We start from the raw sequence: 21714 nt of genomic DNA, 5'->3' as shown, positions 1-21714 counted from the left end.
AAATAAGTTAAAGGTGGAAGTTTGTGATTTTGTGAAAAAGCAAGTAAAGACAAAGATCCATGACAACTAATACTGCCAAACCTCAACCCAGACCACCACATTTAACCAGACTGGTTGGAGGTCAGAATGTCAAAGTGTGTAGTATGTTTTGGATGGCACTGACAAATAAAGACTGTTGCTTTTGTTTGGTGACTCAGTGAAACTATCACAATGTTTGAAACGGACTCACGCGCAGACCAAGAATACTTGGCAAAAGAGAAAGTGCGTTTATATACAGTGTGGTAGGGGAAAGGGTCCGGGGCTCCAGGGTCCAGGGGAAAACAGGGATTAATCCAATACACACTCTCCTCCTCAGTGGGTTCCAAACACACACATGCTCGCTCGGGTCCAGGGCAGATCTGTACGCACACACAGACAGAAGTCCAGGTTAGGAATAATCTCACACTCACAGATACAGATACAGATTCAGATTCAGATTCAGATTCAGATGGACTGACGCTGATGGCTCAACAATCCAGCGAAGGATGACACAGCTCCGCCATCATAAATAATGCTCCAATCAGCTGGGAATGGCTGCAGGTGTGACGGTGAGCACAGGTGCGTGGGCCAGGGGCGGGGGCCCGTAATGAGCACTCCAGCAGAGGAGAGAGAGAGCACAAAGGAAAACAAACAAAACATGTTGCCAAACACAGAGTCAGCCGGCGAGGCACGGGGACCATGACAGAAACCCTGAGTTGACTGCTATGACAGACCAAAAGAAAAAAAAAAGTTGATGATATTGGGGATTTTGCAAAAGCTGAACAGGTAATAAAATGATTTTTCTTTCTGCCAAATGATATATCCTTGCAATATAATATTTTGTTGTTACAGCAGCTTTCAGGGCCAGAATAACACACTAATGCAGTCAGGGTCACAAAAGTAAATGATCGTTTAACTTGGTTTGGGTATCAGTTAATTATTAAAGGTTTAGTTATTCATGTGAACAGACTCTTGAGATCAGTTATTCTGGTTTAATAGAGAAAAAATCAAGTATGACTATTACTTTATTGACATTTAACAGAAACCTTTGCCATCATGTACTTTGGTTTCATATTGTGCTTTCTGGTGTTTACATTGCTTCTTTTAAATGACTGACCTCCTTTCTGCTGCTGTGTGGATACACACTGCAGATATATCTTTTACTAAGTCAAACTAACACTTATCCAGGCCTGGGTTACAGAGGGCTGCAGTCTACACGAGACACCCAGACCTCTCTCTCCCCAGCTCTTCCAGTACAGGGCACTGAGCTGTTCCCAGGCCATCCAGGAGAACCTCTCTAGTGTGATGGGGGTTTTCATGCAAGATAATTTCTCAGACATATCAGATGTAGATGATTCCTTACTAGTTCAATAAGCGAACTTCTAAAAAGGAGAATTGTAGATTTACACAAGTTGGGAAGGTCTTTTGGAACCATTTCTGAACTATTAATGGTTAACGTCCCTCTGTGCTACCTTGATTTTAGCTTCTAGTCTCCTCCTCCATGCAGGGTGATGCTCCTTGTAGCTGTTCATCTTGTAGCCAAGCGTCTATCGTGTTCACTTGTAACCTGCAGTTATCATTCTTATCATTTTTACAATTAACATACTTTGTTAACATACTTATTATAGACATTAACTATAACTCCATTCCCTGTCTGTACTATTGCTGTTTTTTCCACATGCTATAAACCCTACAGTTAGTTTACATGTGGATCATCTACTAAACAGAGTAAACAGTGAAAACAAATTGAGCTGGTTTTTGCACATTTATTAAAAAATTTGAACTTACATCTATTTATGTACATCAGACATGTATAATTCTCTGTAATAGTATTTATGGCATGAAAAAACTAGACTTTAACATCATTGTAGTTTTTAAACAAAACGACATATAATAGAACGACACTGACCTGTTTGTGTGTAAAAACAGACACTTGCATACTTATTTACAAACATACATTTTACATGAAATGCACAAAAATTACCAGCATGAATGTGACATCTAGCTTATGTATACAGTAACATACAGTGACTACAGCAAGCATTCACCATCACAGAGTCTGCGTATAATAGGGATTTCAGTCTAAGTAACATCTGAAGGTTTTTCCATGGCATTCACTCTGTATGTCTTTACAGAGAGACTGTGACACAATATAATACACAATAATATTGCTGCTGTGCAACCAAACTCTCAGTCAGTGATACTCTGACAAGCAAATGTGCGGCTCATCTCACTTCAACTTTGGAGAAAAACCTCCGGGTTCCAGGATCAGCACGGCTCTCTTTCAGTGTGTCCGACAGAGTGGTTTTGACGATTTTCCTGTCGGCTTTGGAGAGGTTTGTCTTGAGTTTGAGCAGAGCCGAAACATGTTTTTCACTGTTGGTGACAGAAAGAAGAAAGGGTTAAAAAAAAGTGATGATTTTCTCTATGTAAAGTCAGAGACTGTGAAAAAAGGATTGTCATGTGAAAGCTGCCACATTTGATATAGAAAAGAAAAAAATATAAAGAAATGAGTTTGAGCATTTTTTTTTAGCTAAACAGAATCTGCAATGTTTTATTTCACTTGCAAATCTCACTTTAAGCCCTGCAATGTCCATACTGATTAACTGGATACACATCTTAGACACACTGTGTTACCTGTTGTTTGCTGAGGTACTGCTCCTCCAGAGCTTTCAGTAACTCATCAGGAAGCAGGTTTCCCAGCGCTTTAGTATTGATATTACTGGCCAGCTCAGGTTTTTCAAGGATTCTGGTACACAGAGCAGATAACACATGAGTTTCTATAAACACCCCAAGTTGTGTTTAGTCTACAAAAATGACATTTATTTTGCTTATTTTTCAGGTATTTATTCTTCAAGGATCAGTGAAGGTCCTCACACTGACAGACATCATCATGTTTCGGCACAGAAAGATGCTACTTCAAACAATAATTGAACTGGTGGCTTACCCTGGATAAAACTCCTTCACCCATCGCAGGAGGAAACTGCAGTCCTTGTCATCCAGAACAAAGTCTGCAATCTTTTTGAGTCTTGCGCTGAAAGTTTGATGGTACTGTCTTGCATAAAAGTTACAGATGTCCATCTCTGGTGGGTAGCAGTTCTTCACCACCTCCACCACCCACTCCATGTCTTCCTTCAGCTGCCTGCCCATGGACTGGATGTCTGCCTGGATCGAGGACTGGTTCTCCTGGTCACCAGTGGGGCTTGATGGGTTCTCCAAACGACTATACACTAATTCATGAAGCACTTTGTCATGGTGCTCCTTCCACTTCTTGGGCCTCCAGGCTGGTGGTGTCCGGCATCTTTGTCTCCACAGCTGGTCCTGCTCTTCCTCAAGGTTGATGGCTTTCACTGCAGATGTCAAAGCAGACACCTCTTCCTCACGGCCGAGAGAAAGACTCTGCTGCACGGTCTGCTCTATACGCTTTTCAAGGGCTTTCTGGTCTGCAGCAAGCTTTTTTACTGCTTCCTCGTGAGCTTTAAGTGCATCAGCCTCGGTTATCTCTCCAAACAGATGTTTCTCCCTGTCTATCAACAGTTGAGCTGCTTCAAACAGGTATTGTCCTTCAAGGCATTCCTCAAAATTAGGATTCACTGATGGACAAAAACAAAGATCAATCATTTTTCAAACAGTTCATATTTCTCCCAAAATAAGGTATTTAACATTTGTGGAAGAAATGGAGAAAGTTATTTCTGTAATAGAGGTGGTTTTTTTTACACATCATCACTATTTCGTGAAACAACCGTAACATCAATTTCTTTTCTTTTTTTAATATGTCACACAAAACACAATTTAGTTGAAATACAGAGGGTTAACAGGAAATAGCTAATAACAGCTGGATGTATGTCACTCACCAACTGGCATCTCTTCTTCAGTAGGTGATTGGTGTCCATTAGTAATGGAAGAACCGTTGTTGTTGGGTCGAACTGTGGGGCTTCGCCAGAATTTTTTAAACCATTTTCCTCCAGCTCTTAAAGTTTGTTCAGGGGAACTGTTGGATGTGGCTGTTGTGGATGAACCCGACTGGGTCTGCATTCTTCTCCAGGTCGTAAAACGTGACCAACAAGCCAAGAAAGGTGCTGACAAATCTGCAATAAAAAAAAATCAGTAATTAAAAAAGAAGTACTTTCTCTGTCTTAATATAAATTTTTTATATAATTGCCATAAACTAAACATTTTAGCCTTATGCACAGCATCACCGTGAAATAAAAAAAATAGATTAAACCATGAATTAGCAATACATGTAGGGATGAGTACCGGTGTCCGGTGCCATGATGGGACCGGTTCTGACATAAACGGTAGTAACCAGACCGAAAAGCAGCGCACATTTCGGTGCTTTATTTCGGTGCTTTTTTTTTCCTGAGCCAATTCTAGCCAATCATTTTACGTTTCCGAGGATAGTAGGCGGGGCCAGGTACGTACGTTCTTTTAGAGCAGAGCTACAGATTAAAAATGCCCAAGGCGAAGCGATCAAAAGTCTGGCTGTACTTCACAGCAAAAGATGCAAACTCAGCAGCCTGCAACAAGTGCTTTAAGCTGATACTGTGATATGTGACCTCAAATCTGATGAAACACCTGGCGATGCATAGCATTTTTGTTTTAAAGCCGAGAAATGGGCCGTGTTTGATAGCTTGCTGCGAGACCTCACACCGTGCACATCTACTGCTGGTGTGGTGCCTGTTATCGGACCCGGAGTTAGCAACATCCCCCAAAAACCCGAAGAGGAGAGTCCTGGCCCCTAGCCCTGTCAGCGTAGCAGAAATGATGACGGATGATGATGGCAGCAGCAGCCGTTCTTCTCTGTGTGAGTAGCTTCATGTTGTTCGTGTGTAATTAACGCTGAGTACGCTAACCACATTATTACATTAATGCATGTAAGGTGAACTAGCAAACACCGTCGTAGTTACATGCGGCTGTCTTCTTGTTTGATGGCAGATACTCCCTTCACCCTGGCCAAAAAGGCTAAAATGACCAAAGAAAAAGTGGAAAACAGTTAAACATGAGAGGTTTGTGGACAAAGTTTGTGTTTTTTCCATTGATTAAGCACTGCTTCCAGCCAAGAGTGATACCATATATGCCCTATAGCTGCAGAAAAGGCTAACATTGTTATCTTTTTACAAAAAAAACAGCTGAACATGAGAGGTTTTTGGACCAATTTTGTGTTCTCCATTCTTTAAGCACCGGTTTGAGCACCGTTTAAGCACCGGCACCGTTTCAAAAGTACCGGTTTGGCACCGGTATCAGATAAAACCTAAACGATACCCATCCCTAAATACATGTATTGCTATTTTTTTTTTCATTATCAATAAACAAATGCATTGAATTGCTTTGATTTCCAATAAGATTACACAAAGAACAATTTAAAATCAGCTATCCAAGATTTCTGCTTTACAAATACCACAGATCAATTGCTCTGGGCTCCTTTGATCAGCTCCATCACCTAGTGGGGGTGGGGGGGTCATAGTTTGGTCCCACCTTCGCTGTTGTGATTGGTGTGGGGGTAGGGACAGGCTTGGGGCGTCGGGGGATTCCCCAGGAGCATCTTGCTTGGAGGGCTCAACCCGAGGTTGCGGTCATGGCCTATTAAGGGCTGCGTGCAGCGGGGCTAGGGGAGGGTCTGTGCTGACGGACGTGGGTTACTGACCTGGTAGCCTGGCTGCCCCTGGGTGGGTGCGGGACGGGCGTGGGGTTCTGGGGGCGCTCCGTCTCTGGGCTGGGGCCCTGGCTGGGCCTTGGGGGCTTGGGTCCTGGTTGGTGTGTTGCCGGGGTTGTGGGTGGGTGGGTGCATGGGGGCCAGCCCTGGCGCAGGGTGCCGCCAGTGCATCGAGCCACCTGGGGGGCTCTTCAACTGGTGGGGGAGGCTGTTACATCTTGCAGGAGGTCTCCTCTCTCCAGGAACTCACTCTGCAGGAGGGGGAGATATAGGAGAGGTGGAGGAAGATCTCAGCCTGGGCATCTATTGTCTTGTGTAGTCTAGAAGATGAGTGGATGACGGGGTGGGCGTAGTTTTCTCTGTGGTGGGGTCAGGTGGGCTGTCCCGGGCTCTGTGGGGCCAGGCGGCGCTGCTGAACTGGTCCCCGGTCCGGATGGGCCTGGGCCCCCTTTCCCTGGCGGGTTGCAGAGTATGGTGGTGCCTACTGGGGTCAGCGGAGGAGCTGGCCCCAGGGAGGGGTCACTTGCCCCTCCCTTCCTTCCCTCCCCATCTCCAGCTGCCTCCCTCTTCCCACTCCACCACAATCACCCACACATGCAGGGCCTTGGGGTAAAGGTGTGTCACCAGGGTGCAGGGGAGGCATCCCCCCCTCTGTCCCCTTCTGGCTGCCCGTGCCTCAGTTTTATCCCACAACTTAGACATTCACATTACTCACACTCTCATAACACATACATATAGGACCTTGGGGTTGGGCACGTTATATGGCATCTAGATGACCATCAGGGTGTACAACCTCAACCCTGGCGTCGTTGCCCACCTCTCAATTTTAAATACATGTAGACATTGAGGGCTAGCAGGAGGGGCTATGCACTTACCTGTTGCTCTCTGGCAGGTAGCTCCATGCCCTCCTGGGTTTTAAATGCACCTTAGAACACACATACATCAACACTACATATGAGCGGGCGGAGGGAGGTTTGGAGTCTTCACACCCCCCCGTTCTCTGCGACCTGTTGGAGCGGGGGGGCTAGGAGGAGGAGGAGTTGGCCGTCGGATTGGGGTCTGGAATGTGGGGCCTCCCTGCTGTTGCCGAGTCGGGGCAGTCTGCTTCTCCCCACCGCAGGGAAAAGGGTAACACCACCTGGGTCTGGGTGCAGTTTCCCCCTTCAGGGGCAAGGGTACCTAGACCTGGGGTATAGAGTACGCTTGGGGAGTGTGATTGTGTGTACAGTGTCTATTTATGTCTGTCTCCACGTTGGTTGAGTGTTGAGTAATTGCATATGAGAGCATGAGGGTGGGAATGGATATTTGTATCTGTGTGTGCCTGTTTGTCTGTGTTCATATGTCAGGTTGGGTATCAGACGCCACCTCTCTGGGGACATCTCTGGCCCTCCAAGGTATGGAGGCCTATCTCCCCCCACCACTTCCCCTGCCAGTGGCAGACGCCCTCAGACATCGGTGCGTTGGTGGTTCTTTGTGTCCGGGGGTGGGCGTCCAGGTACACACCGGCTCACTCCTTCGTGGCTGCTTGTCAGGGCCTGGAGCCTGGGGCTCGCTCGGGCCACTTTGGGGGAGGGGTGCCCTCAGCCTCTCGGCCTGGGGCTCGGTCACTCCGGCACAGCTGGCGGCCAGCGGAGCTCACGGGCATGTCACTGAAACCCCCCCTGGCTTCTGCTCCGTGGCTGCTGAGTGACCCCTCATCTGGGACTCTCCTCAGCTCCTTCTGTGATAGTGGCGCGGCTGCCCCTCTGTTGGTCTTCCTTGGTCTCTTGTGTTCTGGGGGCCTCTGGATGTCTGGAGTTTTGATCTCCTCCATACCTGCTTCATGCACTGGAGGACGGGGCTGTGGCCCCCGCACACCCTCTAACAGATCATTACATGAAGGAACCTTTTAAATACAAGCGCATTCATGCTCACAGGTGTAAACACGGGTGCTCACACACACAAACTACTCCCTTTTTGGCTCCTACCTCGAAGCACACTGTGTGCTGTCGATCTTACGTGCTGCACAATAATGTTTAATATTTAGTATTTACTGTTATATTCCCATATATCATTGTGATGTTGTTTATTATGTTGCTCTTTTTTTTTTCTTCTGCTTGTTTTCTCTTTTTTCTTTCTCAACATTTAATTTAGAACATTTAATTAAAAAAAAACAAAATAACACACAAACTGTCATGTTTCGTGCAGGAAAGAAGACGAAAACACACTTTTTACAGATCAAAAAATTTAAAAATGAGACAAACAACATCAGCCATAACACAACAAAGAAAACTACTGACATCAGAAAAAACACAAAACCTCATCTAATCTAATTACAACCACACGGCAAAGTAAGTCTGTAAGTATTTGTGTGGCCAAACAACCTATCCACATTAAATATATATATGAAATCTTTCAGATTCTACTCACATAAGCTTCACAGTCACTGCTTTGAAAGTAACTGCAGCTGCTGTGAACTTCTATGTTGAATGGGACAAGCTCCTCCTGCTCAGATGATGTAGGGAAATTTTAGAGAGACCCACAGAGACACATGACATCCTTCCCCTTCCAAAGCACACAGTCACGCACACACGTGCACGCACCCACAGAGAAAGCTGTGGTGTTTTTAGCACTAGGATAGCACCAACCTTGGCTTCTGGATCAAGTTCTCTAAACAGACTGTTAGGAAATATTGTGCAGTCTTTCATACTTTCTTTATAATGTCAATGATCCTGTACTTTTATTTTCATGGTCAGGTCAGTTGTGCAACAACACTAAAAGCTCACTAGAATGTTATGTTTTTGGTCATTTAGTTTTTACTTTGTTACCAACCAAAACTGATGGCCATAAAAAGTGTAAAATGGTGATGTTGTGTTCATGTTTAGTCATTTCAGAATTTGGAGCCATCGGAGCTTTAGCGGCATTCATCATCATTAAACATGTGTGATGAGCATTAAGTAGACCATGTCGTGGCAGATTTCTTTTCTGATGTATTAATCACATACTGTAACCATATCACATTAGTAACAGTAATATCACTTCCTCACTTTAGTATAGTATGCATGCATGTAGAATGTTATCACAGGTAGGCCCCAAGTTTTATTGCACCTTCACGGTGGACCCATTGTAGACTTGAATATCTGCAGACATCCTGGAGGTGACGGGTGATCATAACTTTTCTTAGAGTGGGCGGGGGTCAAGGATGAGCTGGACTGAAGGTATAGGGACATGTGATGTGCTGTGGAATGCTCTTTGTTTGAGAGTGTCTGTGTGGGTATAGAAGATGAGCAACACCACCCAAATTTCAGAAATGATCTTAGTGTTTGGCTGGGACGTTTCTTTCCACATTGTAATGTGTTTATTAAACCCACTTCAAATCAAGCTTACTGAGTGTGTTGCAGGTTATTGTGTTTTAATACAGAAAAAATCAAGTATGACTATTACTTTATTGACATTCAACAGAAACCTTTGCCATCACGTACTTTGGTTTCATATTGTGCTTTCTGGTGCTTATGTTGCATCCTTTAAATGACTGACCTTTCTGCTGCTGTGTGGATACACACTGCAGATATATCTTTTACTAAGTCAAACTAACACTTATCCAGGCCTGGGTTACAGAGGGCTGCAGTCTACACGAGACACCCAGACCTCTCTCCCTAGCTCTTCCAGTACAGGGCACTGAGCTGTTCCCAGGCCATCCAGGAAAATCTCTCCAGTGTGATGGGGGTTTTCATGCAAGATAATTTCTCAGACATATCAGATGTAGATGATTCCTTACTAGTTCAACAAGTGAACCTCTACAAAGGAGAATTGTAGATTTACACAAGTTGGGAAAGTCTTTTGAAACCATTTCTGAACTATTAATGGTTAACGTCCCTCTGCGCTACCTTGATTTTAATAATGGATTGGATTTTATATAGCGCTTTTCAAGGCACCCAAAGCATTTTACAATGCCATTATTCATTCACGCTCACATTCATACACTGGTGGATGAATGGCTACGGTTGTAGCCACAGCTGCCCTGGGGCAGACTGACAGAGGCAGTTGGCCCCTCTGGCCAACACCAGTAGGTGGTAGGGTAAAGTGTCTTGCCCAAGGACACAACGACCAGGACAGAGAGGCCGGGGATCGAACAGGCGACCTTCCGGTTACAGGTGCGCTTCCAAACCCCCTGAGACACGGTAGCCTGGATTTTAGCTTCTAGTCTCCTCTTCCATGGAGGGTGATGCTCCTTGTAGCTGTTCATCTTGTAGCCAAGCGTCTATCATGTTCACTTGTAACCTGCAGTTATCATTTTTATGATTTTTATAATTAACATACGTTGATACTTATTATAGACATTAACTGTAACTCCATTCCCTGTCTGTACCATTGCTGTTTTTTCCACATGCTATAAACCCTACAGTTAGTTTACATGTGGATCATCTACTAAACAGAGTAAACAGTAAAAACAAATTGAGCTGGTTTTTGCACATTTATTAAAAAAACTGAACTTACATCTATTTATGTACATCAGACATGTATAATTCTCTGTAATAGTATTTATGGCATGAAAAAACTAGACTTTAACACCATTGTAGTTTTTAAACAAAACGACATATAATAGAATGACACTGACCTGTTTGTAAGTGTGTAAAAACACACACTTGCATACTTATTTACAAACATACATTTTACATGAAATGCACAAAAATTACCAGCATGAATGTGACATCTAGCTTATGTATACAGTAACATACAGTAACTACAGCAAGCATTCACCATCACAGAGTCTGCGTATAATAGGGATTTCAGTCTAAGTAACATCTGAAGGTTTTTCCATGGCATTCACTCTGTATGTCTTTACAGAGAGACTGTAACACAATATAATACACAATAATATTGCTGCTGTGCAACCAAACTCTCAGTCAGTGATACTCTGACAAGCAAATGTGCGGCTCATCTCACTTCAACTTTGGAGAAAAACCTCCGGGTTCCAGGATCAGCACGGCTCTCTTTCAGTGTGTCCGACAGAGTGGTTTTGACGATTTTCCTGTCGGCTTTGGAGAGGTTTGTCTTGAGTTTGAGCAGAGCCGAAACATGTTTTTCACTGTTGGTGACAGAAAGAAGAAAGGGTTAAAAAAAAGTGATGATTTTCTCTATGTAAAGTCAGAGACTGTGAAAAAAGGATTGTCATGTGAAAGCTGCCACATTTGATATAGAAAAGAAAAAAATATAAAGAAATGAGTTTGAGCATTTTTTTTTAGCTAAATATAATCTGCAATGTTTTATTTCACTTTCAACATAAGAATAACAGCAGAAGTTATAACTTCACTGATCCCATCAAGACTTGTTTTTCATTGCCATGTTATGTCTTTTTTTGTAACCAGTTTTCTGCCCCTGACACACATCCTTCCTGCAAACACTAACAGCTGTCATTAACACATTTACTACACCTATTTAAATTGCTGAGAAGAGGGGAGATGGAAAATGTCTCAGCCCACCTCTGTTGGAAATGTATCAATAGGTGCAGCTACTTTTAGCTCATGTTAGTTCCCATGAATGTAGCTCATCCTGCTCACCAGAAACATCTGAAACCAACTGAGATGTTTCGCTCAGTCTGCTTCCTGTTTTCCCTCAACTCTCTCTGAAAAGTACGATTGTTTATCCTGACCTAATGTCTCACAAAGCTCTTATCATGATATAGTTCTGTCCTCAATGTTCATGTTACAGTTGATACAACAGGCCCAAAAAATGAGAGCACATTACATTTGTGTGAGTTATACTCTGTATGTTTTTGTATTAAAGTAAATAATGTCTGAGTCAATTCAAAAGTTACCTGAGGTCGGGATAAGCAGATCCCAGTGAAAAGATTTGCATCCGTATGGCAGAAATATCTTGGAGTTTTAGCACTTCTGCAATCTTGGTCAGGATTTCCTTTAACCAGTCTTGTTTGGATCCCTGTGAAGACAAATCAGTGACGTCAGTTTAGTCTGCAAGTTTCCCCAAACTGTAATTAACATAGCTCCTGTTTTTGGAAATAATGATGTTTTTCCTTCAGGAGCTATTGGACTGGAATTTCCAGCTAATGGTGTGAAATGTGAAAATCAAATTATCTGATGTGCCTCAATGCTGTGCTTTATATTAACTAAAGTGTCATATAATCATATAGTGTAGTATTGTACGTGTCCTTTAGTGATAGAAATGTAGGAGACTCCCGCCCACGCTTGTCTGCAGAAATTGATAACAGGGAACCATCTGCCAATGGGGATTTACTGGAAGGGATTATGGCAAGGTTGCAGCCTCACCAGAGCTGAGAAAAGATGTTTTACAGTTTACTGTCACGGCGAGTGAGATGAGCCGTGTGGGAATTAAAGGAGGATCCAAACGCAGGCACTTGTAAAGGTGTGAGGGTGGTTTATTAAACACAACAAAAGAGATGGACAAAATGGTAAACAGAGAACTAAACTATACTGGGATAACTAAACTACTGACCCTGAACAAGAACACAAACCTGAACACGAATAACAGCTAGCAGAAAACAGATGACGGTTGGCAGCAGGGAAACACACGGATGAGACATGGTGGATACACAGACGGACCAGCAACTACAATGACTAAAGACGTGACTTAAATACACACAGAAACACAGGGAGATTACACACAGGTGGTGGACACAGCTGGAAGTAATTAACAAGACGAGACAGAGGTAAAACTGAACACACTCACATGAGACGCAGACCTTCACACTAAAACAGGAAACAACAACACTACACAAAGACGCTGACTCGACACTGAGAGACACATGGAACTAAACCCACACAAAACATGAGAACATAAAACCTGCGAACAAAACCCCTAAACCAGAATCACAGTAATATAATATATCCCAAATAATCAAAAACACCAGACAACCCCAAAACACTCCAAGATGCAAAATAAACCAAAACATAAGGAACTCAAAATACTGGGTCGAAACTGACCCAGAACCGTGACATTTATAGACAATAACCTATAGGCACGCTATGCAACGTGACTACTGAATGCTTGTGTAATACTGTTGTTTAGACTATACTGGGACACCCTCTAATAAAACTGTTAAGCACACATCGTTATTTTGAGATTCGTGGCAGAGTGTCATGCAGGACGCATCTCCCTTCCAGAAGTAATAAAAGTGTTAAAATGGTCTACTGAGCAGTGTGTTGTCTTCCATCAGATGCTTATGAGGAATCAAAAAACTCGGTGAAGTGTTGATATTTAACACTGGGAAATGTATGTGAATTTTAAATTCTTTCAGTTACACAGATGTTGGAGATGTTATTTGAATTTGTGACTAAGGTTGTTTCACCCTGTCAAACAATGTTATGCTGATCAGTGTTTGTGCTTGACTGATTTTATTTGTGTCTCAGTTAAAGTGTGCAGTGAAGGTAAGTCTCACCATTCTGGCAAACAGGTTGTGCAATCTCTCTGCATTTTCTTTCACAGTCATGTAAGCCATCAGCTGACGATCCTTGTCCTTCAGTTTGACCTCTCCTTTCAGGAGCCTCCGGACATATTCTACTGTCATTTCCTGCTGAAGCTGACCAATCAGCTCCTGAATGTAAGTAACAAGATCATATTTTAGTCCATTGATTTAAAAGCTGGTAATAATGGCTTCATAGCAAAGTTTCACGCTGTCATGTTTCTACCTGATGACAGGATTGAGTCAAACCCTGAAGTTCTCGAAGCTCTTCTTCAGTGCTATTCAGCAGCTTCTCAAATGTGTTCTTCTTCAGCCAGTCACTGGTTCCCACTTTCTTGTAGTGTGGCTGTGTGGGGAACAAATGTAAGGCATGTTGTTGATCTCTAAAGAGGATAGCTGAAATTAAGAAAAACTGCCTCTAAATCTGTTTTAAAGAACTTACCTTGAGGATCTTGTGCACAGGGGTTAATAAATAAGTGTGGGCAGACTGTTTCATCTCAGTCAGACCTCGCAAACAGTTTTCCCGCACATTCTTTGGGAATAGATGGCTCTCTGTGATAAGGAAGTCCCTTTAGACAGACCACACAGGACACATCAGCTCACAGTGAAATATTCACCTGTTATGATGTAAAAATTATAATTTTATCTCCATCTAAGTGGATCAGAAACATACCTGAACTGTTTGACACAGCTGAGGTTTGCCTTTATGAAAGCTTTGCTGTGCGGTTTGTTCTGTCTTATGATGTCTTCATGAAACTCTTTATACCTGCAGAAGATTAAGAACAGCTTTCACTTTTATTATCTTGTTTTTCCCAAACATAAAACTAAAATGTATTTTCAAATGACAATATTTAAAAGACAGCCTTGTGAAGCCTTGTTACCTCTGCATGAAGTCTGTCAGGTTGGATGTTATTTTCTGGGCCTTGTGCGGGTCTCTTACAGTTATATGTGCTGATGTCACGATGCCGTTGATAAACTGAAGACAAATGGATTGGCAAATCAGTGGCAGTTTTAAGTTCCCAAACGACTTTACACAACAATGCACTTCCATCATTTTCAGATCAAGTTAAACTAACAATGTTATGTCATTTTTTCACCACAACAATTTTTATTGCACAGTTCTGACCAGAGATGGTTACTGTAATCCGATTACTTTTTTCAAGTAACGAGTAAAGTAAGGGATTACTATTGCAAAAACGGTAATTACATTACCATTACTTTCACGTAGGAACGCTGCGTTACTGCGTTAGTAAAACCGTGATTTTTTTGCCAGAATGTTTTTGTAAGCGAGTGCGACGTTCATGACAACAGCTGTGTGCAGATCAACAATGGATAATATATCGAGTGCGTGCAGCGTTTAAAGCGTGGAAGTACTGACCTTACTTTGAGTTTGATTCCATAAAAAGTGACAAAAACATTAGTGTCCGTTGTGCGTGGGAAGAAAACTTCTTTTTACAGCGAAAAAAACCCCTAAACTTCCAAGCAAGCAGCGAGTGCGCTACGACTTAATGTGAAATTCACAGAGAAACTCGCAGATTCTTCAACTGACCGCTGCGGCACACCTGCACCAGGGCAAACCTCCGCCTATCCCAGTCCTGCTTTACAGGTGGAAATAGAGCAACAGAACCGCTGAGTCTTTGATTTTATTTATTTTCTGCTGTGTTTTACTTGCATCTATTTGAAAGAATGAGTGTAAACACAAAAAAATATTTTATTTTATGTGCTGGAATGTGCAGAAAATAGGTTTAAATGTTAAACAAATTTCTTCCAGTCAGAGAATGTTGCATATAATTAAATTTTTGCTTGATGCATAAAGTTAAAATATTAAAACTAATAAAACAAATTTTAAAAAGAGACTTTTCCATTTGATTACATGTTGTATAATAGATTATGCAGAAAAAGTAGAATTGGGCTGAAAGATCTATCGCTTTATCACCTATTCAGGTAGTAAATCGTGTTTTTAAAAAGTAACTAAGTAACTAATTACTTTTGAAAATAAGTAATCAGTACAGTAACAGGATTACTTTTTGGGGGAAGTAATCAGTAATTAGTTACTGATTACTTTTTTCAAGTAACTTGACCAACACTGGTTCTGACATAGCAATTTATCCAAAGCCTCTCATCATGGTCAGTAATGGTCAACAATTAGAAGTCAACAAATGCAGGACTCACTATAAGGATCCTTGAAGTTGGCCACGACAAGTGACACCTTTCACTTTGTATTAATACATTTTCATAAAAGTATCGATTTCAGCCTTTTTAATATCAAGTTGTTGCAGCAACTCTACCTGGATGACATCATAGGCCACAGGACTGACGTAGCAACCATCATCTCTTGTCGGCTCCTTTCCTTGATCCCACTCTTTCTTCGTTTCATCCAATACTCGGTCAATATAAATCATCAGGTCGCTCTAAACACACAACAACACACAGCTGCCACTTTTAAACTGCTTTCATGTGTAAAGATTTAATTACTGACAGTAATAATTACATCTACAATATTATGCTCAAAAAGATAAAACCAGTAACTCTTTGATGCTGGACTTGCACATCTCACTTTAAGCCCTGCAATGTCCATACTGATTAACTGGATACACGCCTTAGACACACTGTGTTACCTGTTGTTTGCTGAGGTACTGCTCCTCCAGAGGTTTCAGTAACTCGTCAGGAAGCAGGTTTCCCAGCGCTTTAGTATTGATATTACTGGCCAGCTCAGGTTTTTCAAGGATTCTGGTACACAGAGCAGATAACACATGAGTTTCTATAAACACCCCAAGTTGTGTTTAGTCTACAAAAATGTCATTTATTTTGCTAATTTTATTATTTTATTATTCTTCTAAAAACAATCAAGGTCCTCACACTGACAGACATCATCATGTTTCGGCACAGAAAGATGCTACTTCAAACAATAATTGAACTGGTGGCTTACCCTGGATAAAACTCCTTCACCCATCGCAGGAGGAAACTGCAGTCCTTGTCATCCAGAACAAAGTCTGCAATCTTTCTGAGTCTTGCGCTGAAAGTTTGATGGTACTGTCTTGCATAAAAGTTACAGATGTCCATCTCTGGTGGGTAGCAGTTCTTCACCACCTCCACCACCAACTCCATGTCTTCCTTCAGCTGCCTGGCCATGGACTGGATGTCTGCCTGGATCGAGGACTGGTTCACCTGGCTACCAGTGGGGCTTGATGGGTTCTCCAAACGACTATACACTAATTCATGGAGCACTTTGTCATGGTGCTCCTTCCACTTCTTGGGCCTCCAGGCTCGTGGTGTCCGGCATCTTTGTCTCCACAGCTGGTCCTGCTCTTCCTCAAGTTTGATGGCTTTCACTGCAGATTCCAAAGCAGACACCTCTTCCTCACGGCCGAGAGAAAGACTCTGCTGCACCGTCTGCTTTATATGCATTTCAAGTGCTTCATAGTCTGCAGCAAGCTTTTTTACTGCTTCCTCGTGAGCTTTAAGTGCATCAGCCTCGGTTATCTCTCCAAACAGATGTTTCTCCCTGTCTATCAACAGTTGAGTGGCTTCGAACAGGTATTGTCCTTCAAGGCATTCCTCAAAAGTAGGATTCACTGGTGGACGAAAACAAAGATAAACAATCTTGAAACAGTTCATATTTCTCCCAAAATAAGGTATTTAACATTTCTGGAAGAAATGGAGAACCTTATTTCTGTAATAGAGGTGTTTTTTTACACATCATCACTATTTCGTGAAACAACCGTAACATCAATTTCTTTTCTTTTCTTTAATATGTCACACAAAACACAATTTAGTTGAAATACAGAGGGTTAACAGGAAATAGCTAATAACAGCTGGATGTATGTCACTCACCAACTGGCTTCTCTTCTTCACTAGGTGATTGGTGTCCATCAGTAGTGGAAGAACCGTTGTTGTTGGTTTGAGCTGTGGGGCTTCGCCAGAACTTTTTAAGCCATTTTCCTCCAGCTCTTAAAGTTTGTTCAGGGGAACTGTTGGATGTGGCTGTTGTGGATGAACCCGACTGGGTCTGCATTCTTCTCCAGGTCGTAAAACGTGACCAACAAGCCAAGAAAGGTGCTGACAAATCTGCAATTAAAAAAAAACAAAATTAGTAATTAAAAAAGAAGTACTTTCTCTGTCTTAATATAAATTTTTTATATAATTGCCATAAACTAAACATTTTAGCCTTATGCACAGCATCACTGTGAAATAAAAAAAATAGATTAAACCATGAATTAGCAATACGTCTAGGGATGGGTACCGGTGTCCGGTGCCATGATGGGACCGGTTCTGACATAAACGGTAGTAACCAGACCGAAAAGCAGCGCACATTTCGGTGCTTTATTTTGGTGCTTTTTTTCCTGAGCCAATTCTAGCCAATCATTTTACGTTTCCGAGGATAGTAGCGGGGCCAGAAATGCGTCACGTTCTTTTAGAGCAGAGCTACAGATTAAAATGCCCAAGGCAAAGCGATCAAAAGTCTGGCTGTACTTCACAGCAAAAGATGCAAACTCAGCAGCCTGCAACAAGTGCTTTAAGCTGATACTGTGATATGTGACCTCAAATCTGATGAAACACCCGGCGACGCATAGCATTTTTGTTTTAAAGCCGAGAAATGCGCCGTGTTTGATAGTTTGCTGCGAGACCTCACACCGTGCACATCTACTGCGGGTGTGGTGCCTGTTATCGGACCCGGAGTTAGCAACATCCCCCAAAATCCCGAAGAGTAGAGTCCTGGCCCCTAGCCCTGTCAGCGTAGCAGAAATGATGACGGATGATGATGGTAGCAGCAGCCGTTCTCCTCTGCGTGAGTAGCTTCATGTTGTTCGTGTGTAATTAACGTTGAGTACGCTAACCACATTATTACATTAATGCATGTAAGGTGAACTAGCAAACACCGTCGTAGTTACATGCGGCTGTCTTCTTGTTTGATGGCAGATACTCCCTTCACCCTGGCCAAAAAGGCTAAAATGACCAAAGAAAAAGTGGAAAACAGTTAAACATGAGAGGTTTTTGGACAAAGTTTGTGGTTTTTCCATTGTTTAAGCACTGCTTCCAGCCAATCGTGATACCATATATGCCCTATAGCTGCAGAAAAGGCTAACATTGTTATCTTTTTACAAAAAAAACAGCTGAACATGAGAGGTTTTTGGACCAATTTTGTGTTCTCCATTCTTTAAGCACCGGTTTGAGCACCGTTTAAGCACCGGCACCGTTTCAAAAGTACCAGTTTGGCACCGGTATCGGATAAAACCTAAACGATACCCATCCCTAAATACATGTATTGCTATTTTTTTTAAATTATCAATAAAAAAATGCATTGAATTGCTTTGATTTCCAATAAGATTACACAAAGAACAATTTAAAATCAGCTATCCAAGATTTCTGCTTTATACCACAGATCAATTGCTCTGGGCTCCTAGTGGGGGTGGGGGGTCCCACCTTCGCTGTTGTGATTGGTGTGGGGGTAGGGACAGGCTTGGGGCATCGGGGGATTCCCCAGGAGCATCTTGCTTGGAGGGCTCAACCCGAGGTTGCGGTCATGGCCTATTAAGGGCTGTGTGCAGCGGGGCTAGGGGAGGGTCTGTGCCTACGGACGTGGGTTACTGACCTGGTAGCCTGGCTGCCCCTGGGTGGGTACGGGACGGGCGTGGGGTTCTGGGGGCGCTCCGTCTCTGGGCCGGGGCCCTGGCCGGGCCTCAGGGGCTTGGGTCCTGGTTGGTGTGTTGCCGGGGTTGTGGGTGGGTGGGTGCATGGGGGCCAGCCCTGGCGCAGGGTGCCGCCAGTGCATCGAGCCACCTGGGGGGCTCTTCAACTGGTGGGGGAGGCTGTTACATCTTGCAGGAGGTCTCCTCTCTTCAGGAACTCACTCTGCAGGAGGGGGAGATATAGGAGAGGTGGAGGAAGATCTCAGCCTGGGCATCTATTGTCTTGTGTAGTCTAGAAGATGAGTGGATGACGGGGTGGGCGTAGTTTTCTCTGTGGTGGGGTCAGGTGGGCTGTCCCGGGCTCTGTGGGGCCAGGCGGCGCTGCTGAACTGGTCCCCGGTCCGGATGGGCCTGGGCCCCCTTTCCCTGGCGGGTTGCGGAGTATGGGGGTGCCTACTGGGGTCAGCGGAGGAGCTGGCCCCAGGGAGGGGTCACTTGCCCCTCCCTTCCTTCCCTCCCCATCTCCAGCTGCCTCCCTCTTCCCACTCCACCACAATCACCCACACATGCAGGGCCTTGGGGTAAAGGTGTGTCACCAGGGTGCAGGGGAGGCATCCCCCCCTCTGTCCCCTTCTGGCTGCCCGTGCCTCAGTTTTATCCCACAACTTAGACATTCACATTACTCACACTCTCATAACACATACATATAGGACCTTGGGGGTGGGCACGTTATACGGCATCTAGATGACCATCAGGGTGTACAACCTCACCCCTGGCGTCGTTGCCCACCTCTCAATTTTAAATACATGTAGACATTGAGGGCTAGCAGGAGGGGCTACGCGCTTACCTGTTGCTCTCTGGCAGGTAGCTCCATGCCCTCCTGGGTTTTAAATGCACCTTAGAACACACATACATCAACACTACATATGAGCGGGCGGAGGGAGGTTTGGAGTCTTCACACCCCCCCGTTCTCTGCGACCTGTTGGAGCGGGGGGGCTAGGAGGAGGAGGAGTTGGCCGTCCGATTGGGGTCTGGAATGTGGGGCCTCCCTGCTGCTACGGAGTCGGGGCAGTCTGCTTCTCTCCACCCCAGGGAAAAGGGTAACACCACCTGGGTCTGGGTGCAGTTTCCCCCTCCAGGGGCAAGGGTACCTAGACCTGGGGTATAGAGTACGCTTGGGGAGTGTGATTGTGTGTACAGTGTCTATTTATGTCTGTCTCCACATTGGTTGAGTGTTGAGTAATTGCATATGAGAGCATGAGGGTGGGAATGGATGTTTGTATCTGTGTGTGCCTGTATGTCAGGTTGGGTATCAGACGCCACCTCTCTGGGGACATCTCCCACCTCCAAGGTATGGAGGCCTATCTCCCCCCACCGCTTCCCCTGCCAGTGGCAGACGCCCTCAGACATCGGTGGGTTGGTGGTTCTTTGTGTCCGGGTGTGGGCGTCCAGGTACACACCGGCTCACTCCTTCGTGGCTGCTTGTCAGGGCCTGGAGCCTGGGGCTCGCTCGGGCCACTTTAGGGGTGGGGTGCCCTCAGCCTCTCGGCCTGGGGCTCGGTCACTCCGGCACAGCTGGCGGCCAGCGGAGCTCACGGGCACGTCACTGAAACCCCCCCTGGCTTCTGCTCCGTGGCTGCTGAGTGACCCCTCATCTGGGGCTCTCCTCAGCTCTTTCTGGGATAGTGACGCGGCTGCCCCTCTGTTGGTCTTCCTTGGTCTCTTGTGTTCTGGGGGCCTCTGGATGTCTGGAGTTTTGATCTCCTCTATACCTGCTTCATGCCCTGGAGGACGGGGTTGTGGCCCCCCCACACCCTCTACCAGATCATTACATGAAGGAACCTTTTAAATACAAGCGCACTCATGCTCACAGGTGTACACACGGGTGCTCACACACACAAACTACTCCCTTTTTGGCTCCTACCTCAAAGCACACTGTGCGCTGTAAATCTTACGTGCTGCACAATAATGTTTAATATTTAGTATTTACTGTTATATTCCCATAGATCATCGTGATGTTGTTTATTATGTTGCTCTTTTTTTTTCTTCTGCTTGTTTTCTCTTTTTTCTTTCTCAACATTTAATCCAGCTGATCGATATATGTATTTTTTGTCTGCTTATTTTGTTGGTTTTTGCCCTTTATCCCCGTCCCTCTTCCCCGCTGTTTTTCTTTCCCTCTTTCTTTCTCCCTTTTCCTTTTCCCAGTCAAGTCTGTCCCGTATTTAGCAAGTGAAAATAAAATAAAATAAACAATAAAAGGTGAATCAAATAGACCATTATGGCAAGGCTGGGATGGTCCATTTGGTAAAGTAAATCCGTTGGGCATCTTTCTTGCAAAAAACCCCCCAAAAAACCCCAAATCCCACAATTATCACAGTATTTTAACTACATGATAAAAAAACAAAATAACACACAAACTGTCATGTTTCGTGCAGGAAAGAAGACGAAAAAACACTTTTTACAGATCAAAACATTTAAAAATGAGACATAAACAACATCAGCCATAACACAACAAAGAAAACTGACATCAGAAAAAACACAAAACCTCATCTAATCTAATTACAACCACACGCCAAAGTAAGTCTGTAAAAAGTATTTGTGTGGCCAAACAACCTATCCACATTAAATATATATATAAAGTCTTTCAGATTCTACTCACATAAGCTTCACAGTCACTGCTTTGAAAGTAACTGCAGCTGCTGTGAACTTCTATGTCGAATGGGACAAGCTCCTCCTGCTCAGATGATGTAGGGAAATTTTAGAGAGACCCACAGAGCCACACATGCAATCCCTCCCCTTCCAAAGCACACAGTCACGCACACACACAGAAAGCTGTGCTGTTTTTAGCGCTAGGACAGTACCAATCTTGGCTTCTGGATCAACTTCTCTAAACAGACTGTTAGGAAATATTGTGCAGTCTTTCATACTTTCTTTATAACGTCAATGATCCTGTACTTTTATTTTCATGGTCAGGTCAGTTGTGCAACAACACT

The 21714-nt window shown here is 43.8% G+C and overlaps 2 protein-coding genes across 2 annotated transcripts; both read right to left on the bottom strand.

The window, feature by feature from the left end:
- Positions 1-1764: 1764 nt before the first annotated feature.
- On the bottom strand, positions 1765-8178 carry LOC120434850 (tumor necrosis factor alpha-induced protein 2-like). Its single transcript, XM_039603319.1, has 5 exons — positions 8081-8178; positions 3873-4106; positions 2966-3611; positions 2656-2767; positions 1765-2394 (listed from the first exon to the last, which is right to left on the bottom strand). The coding sequence occupies exons 2-5, from the start codon at positions 4051-4053 to the stop codon at positions 2392-2394; spliced, it is 942 nt and encodes a 313-aa protein (XP_039459253.1). The 5' UTR covers positions 4054-4106; positions 8081-8178; the 3' UTR covers positions 1765-2391.
- Positions 8179-10105: 1927 nt separating this feature from the next.
- LOC120434848 (tumor necrosis factor alpha-induced protein 2-like) lies at positions 10106-21483 on the bottom strand. Its single transcript, XM_039603317.1, has 12 exons — positions 21381-21483; positions 16926-17159; positions 16021-16666; positions 15710-15821; positions 15380-15502; positions 13973-14067; positions 13765-13857; positions 13534-13660; positions 13318-13437; positions 13068-13223; positions 11469-11590; positions 10106-10739 (listed from the first exon to the last, which is right to left on the bottom strand). Exons 2-12 carry the CDS (start codon positions 17104-17106, stop codon positions 10589-10591), a joined length of 1926 nt encoding a protein of 641 aa, XP_039459251.1. The 5' UTR covers positions 17107-17159; positions 21381-21483; the 3' UTR covers positions 10106-10588.
- Positions 21484-21714: the final 231 nt, after the last annotated feature.

Source organism: Oreochromis aureus, linkage group 19 (genome assembly GCF_013358895.1).
Source record: "Oreochromis aureus strain Israel breed Guangdong linkage group 19, ZZ_aureus, whole genome shotgun sequence".
NCBI classification, from domain to species: Eukaryota; Metazoa; Chordata; class Actinopteri; order Cichliformes; family Cichlidae; genus Oreochromis; species Oreochromis aureus.
The sequence above is the reverse complement of the archived record's forward strand: the minus strand, read 5'-3'. Positions and strand labels throughout refer to the sequence as shown.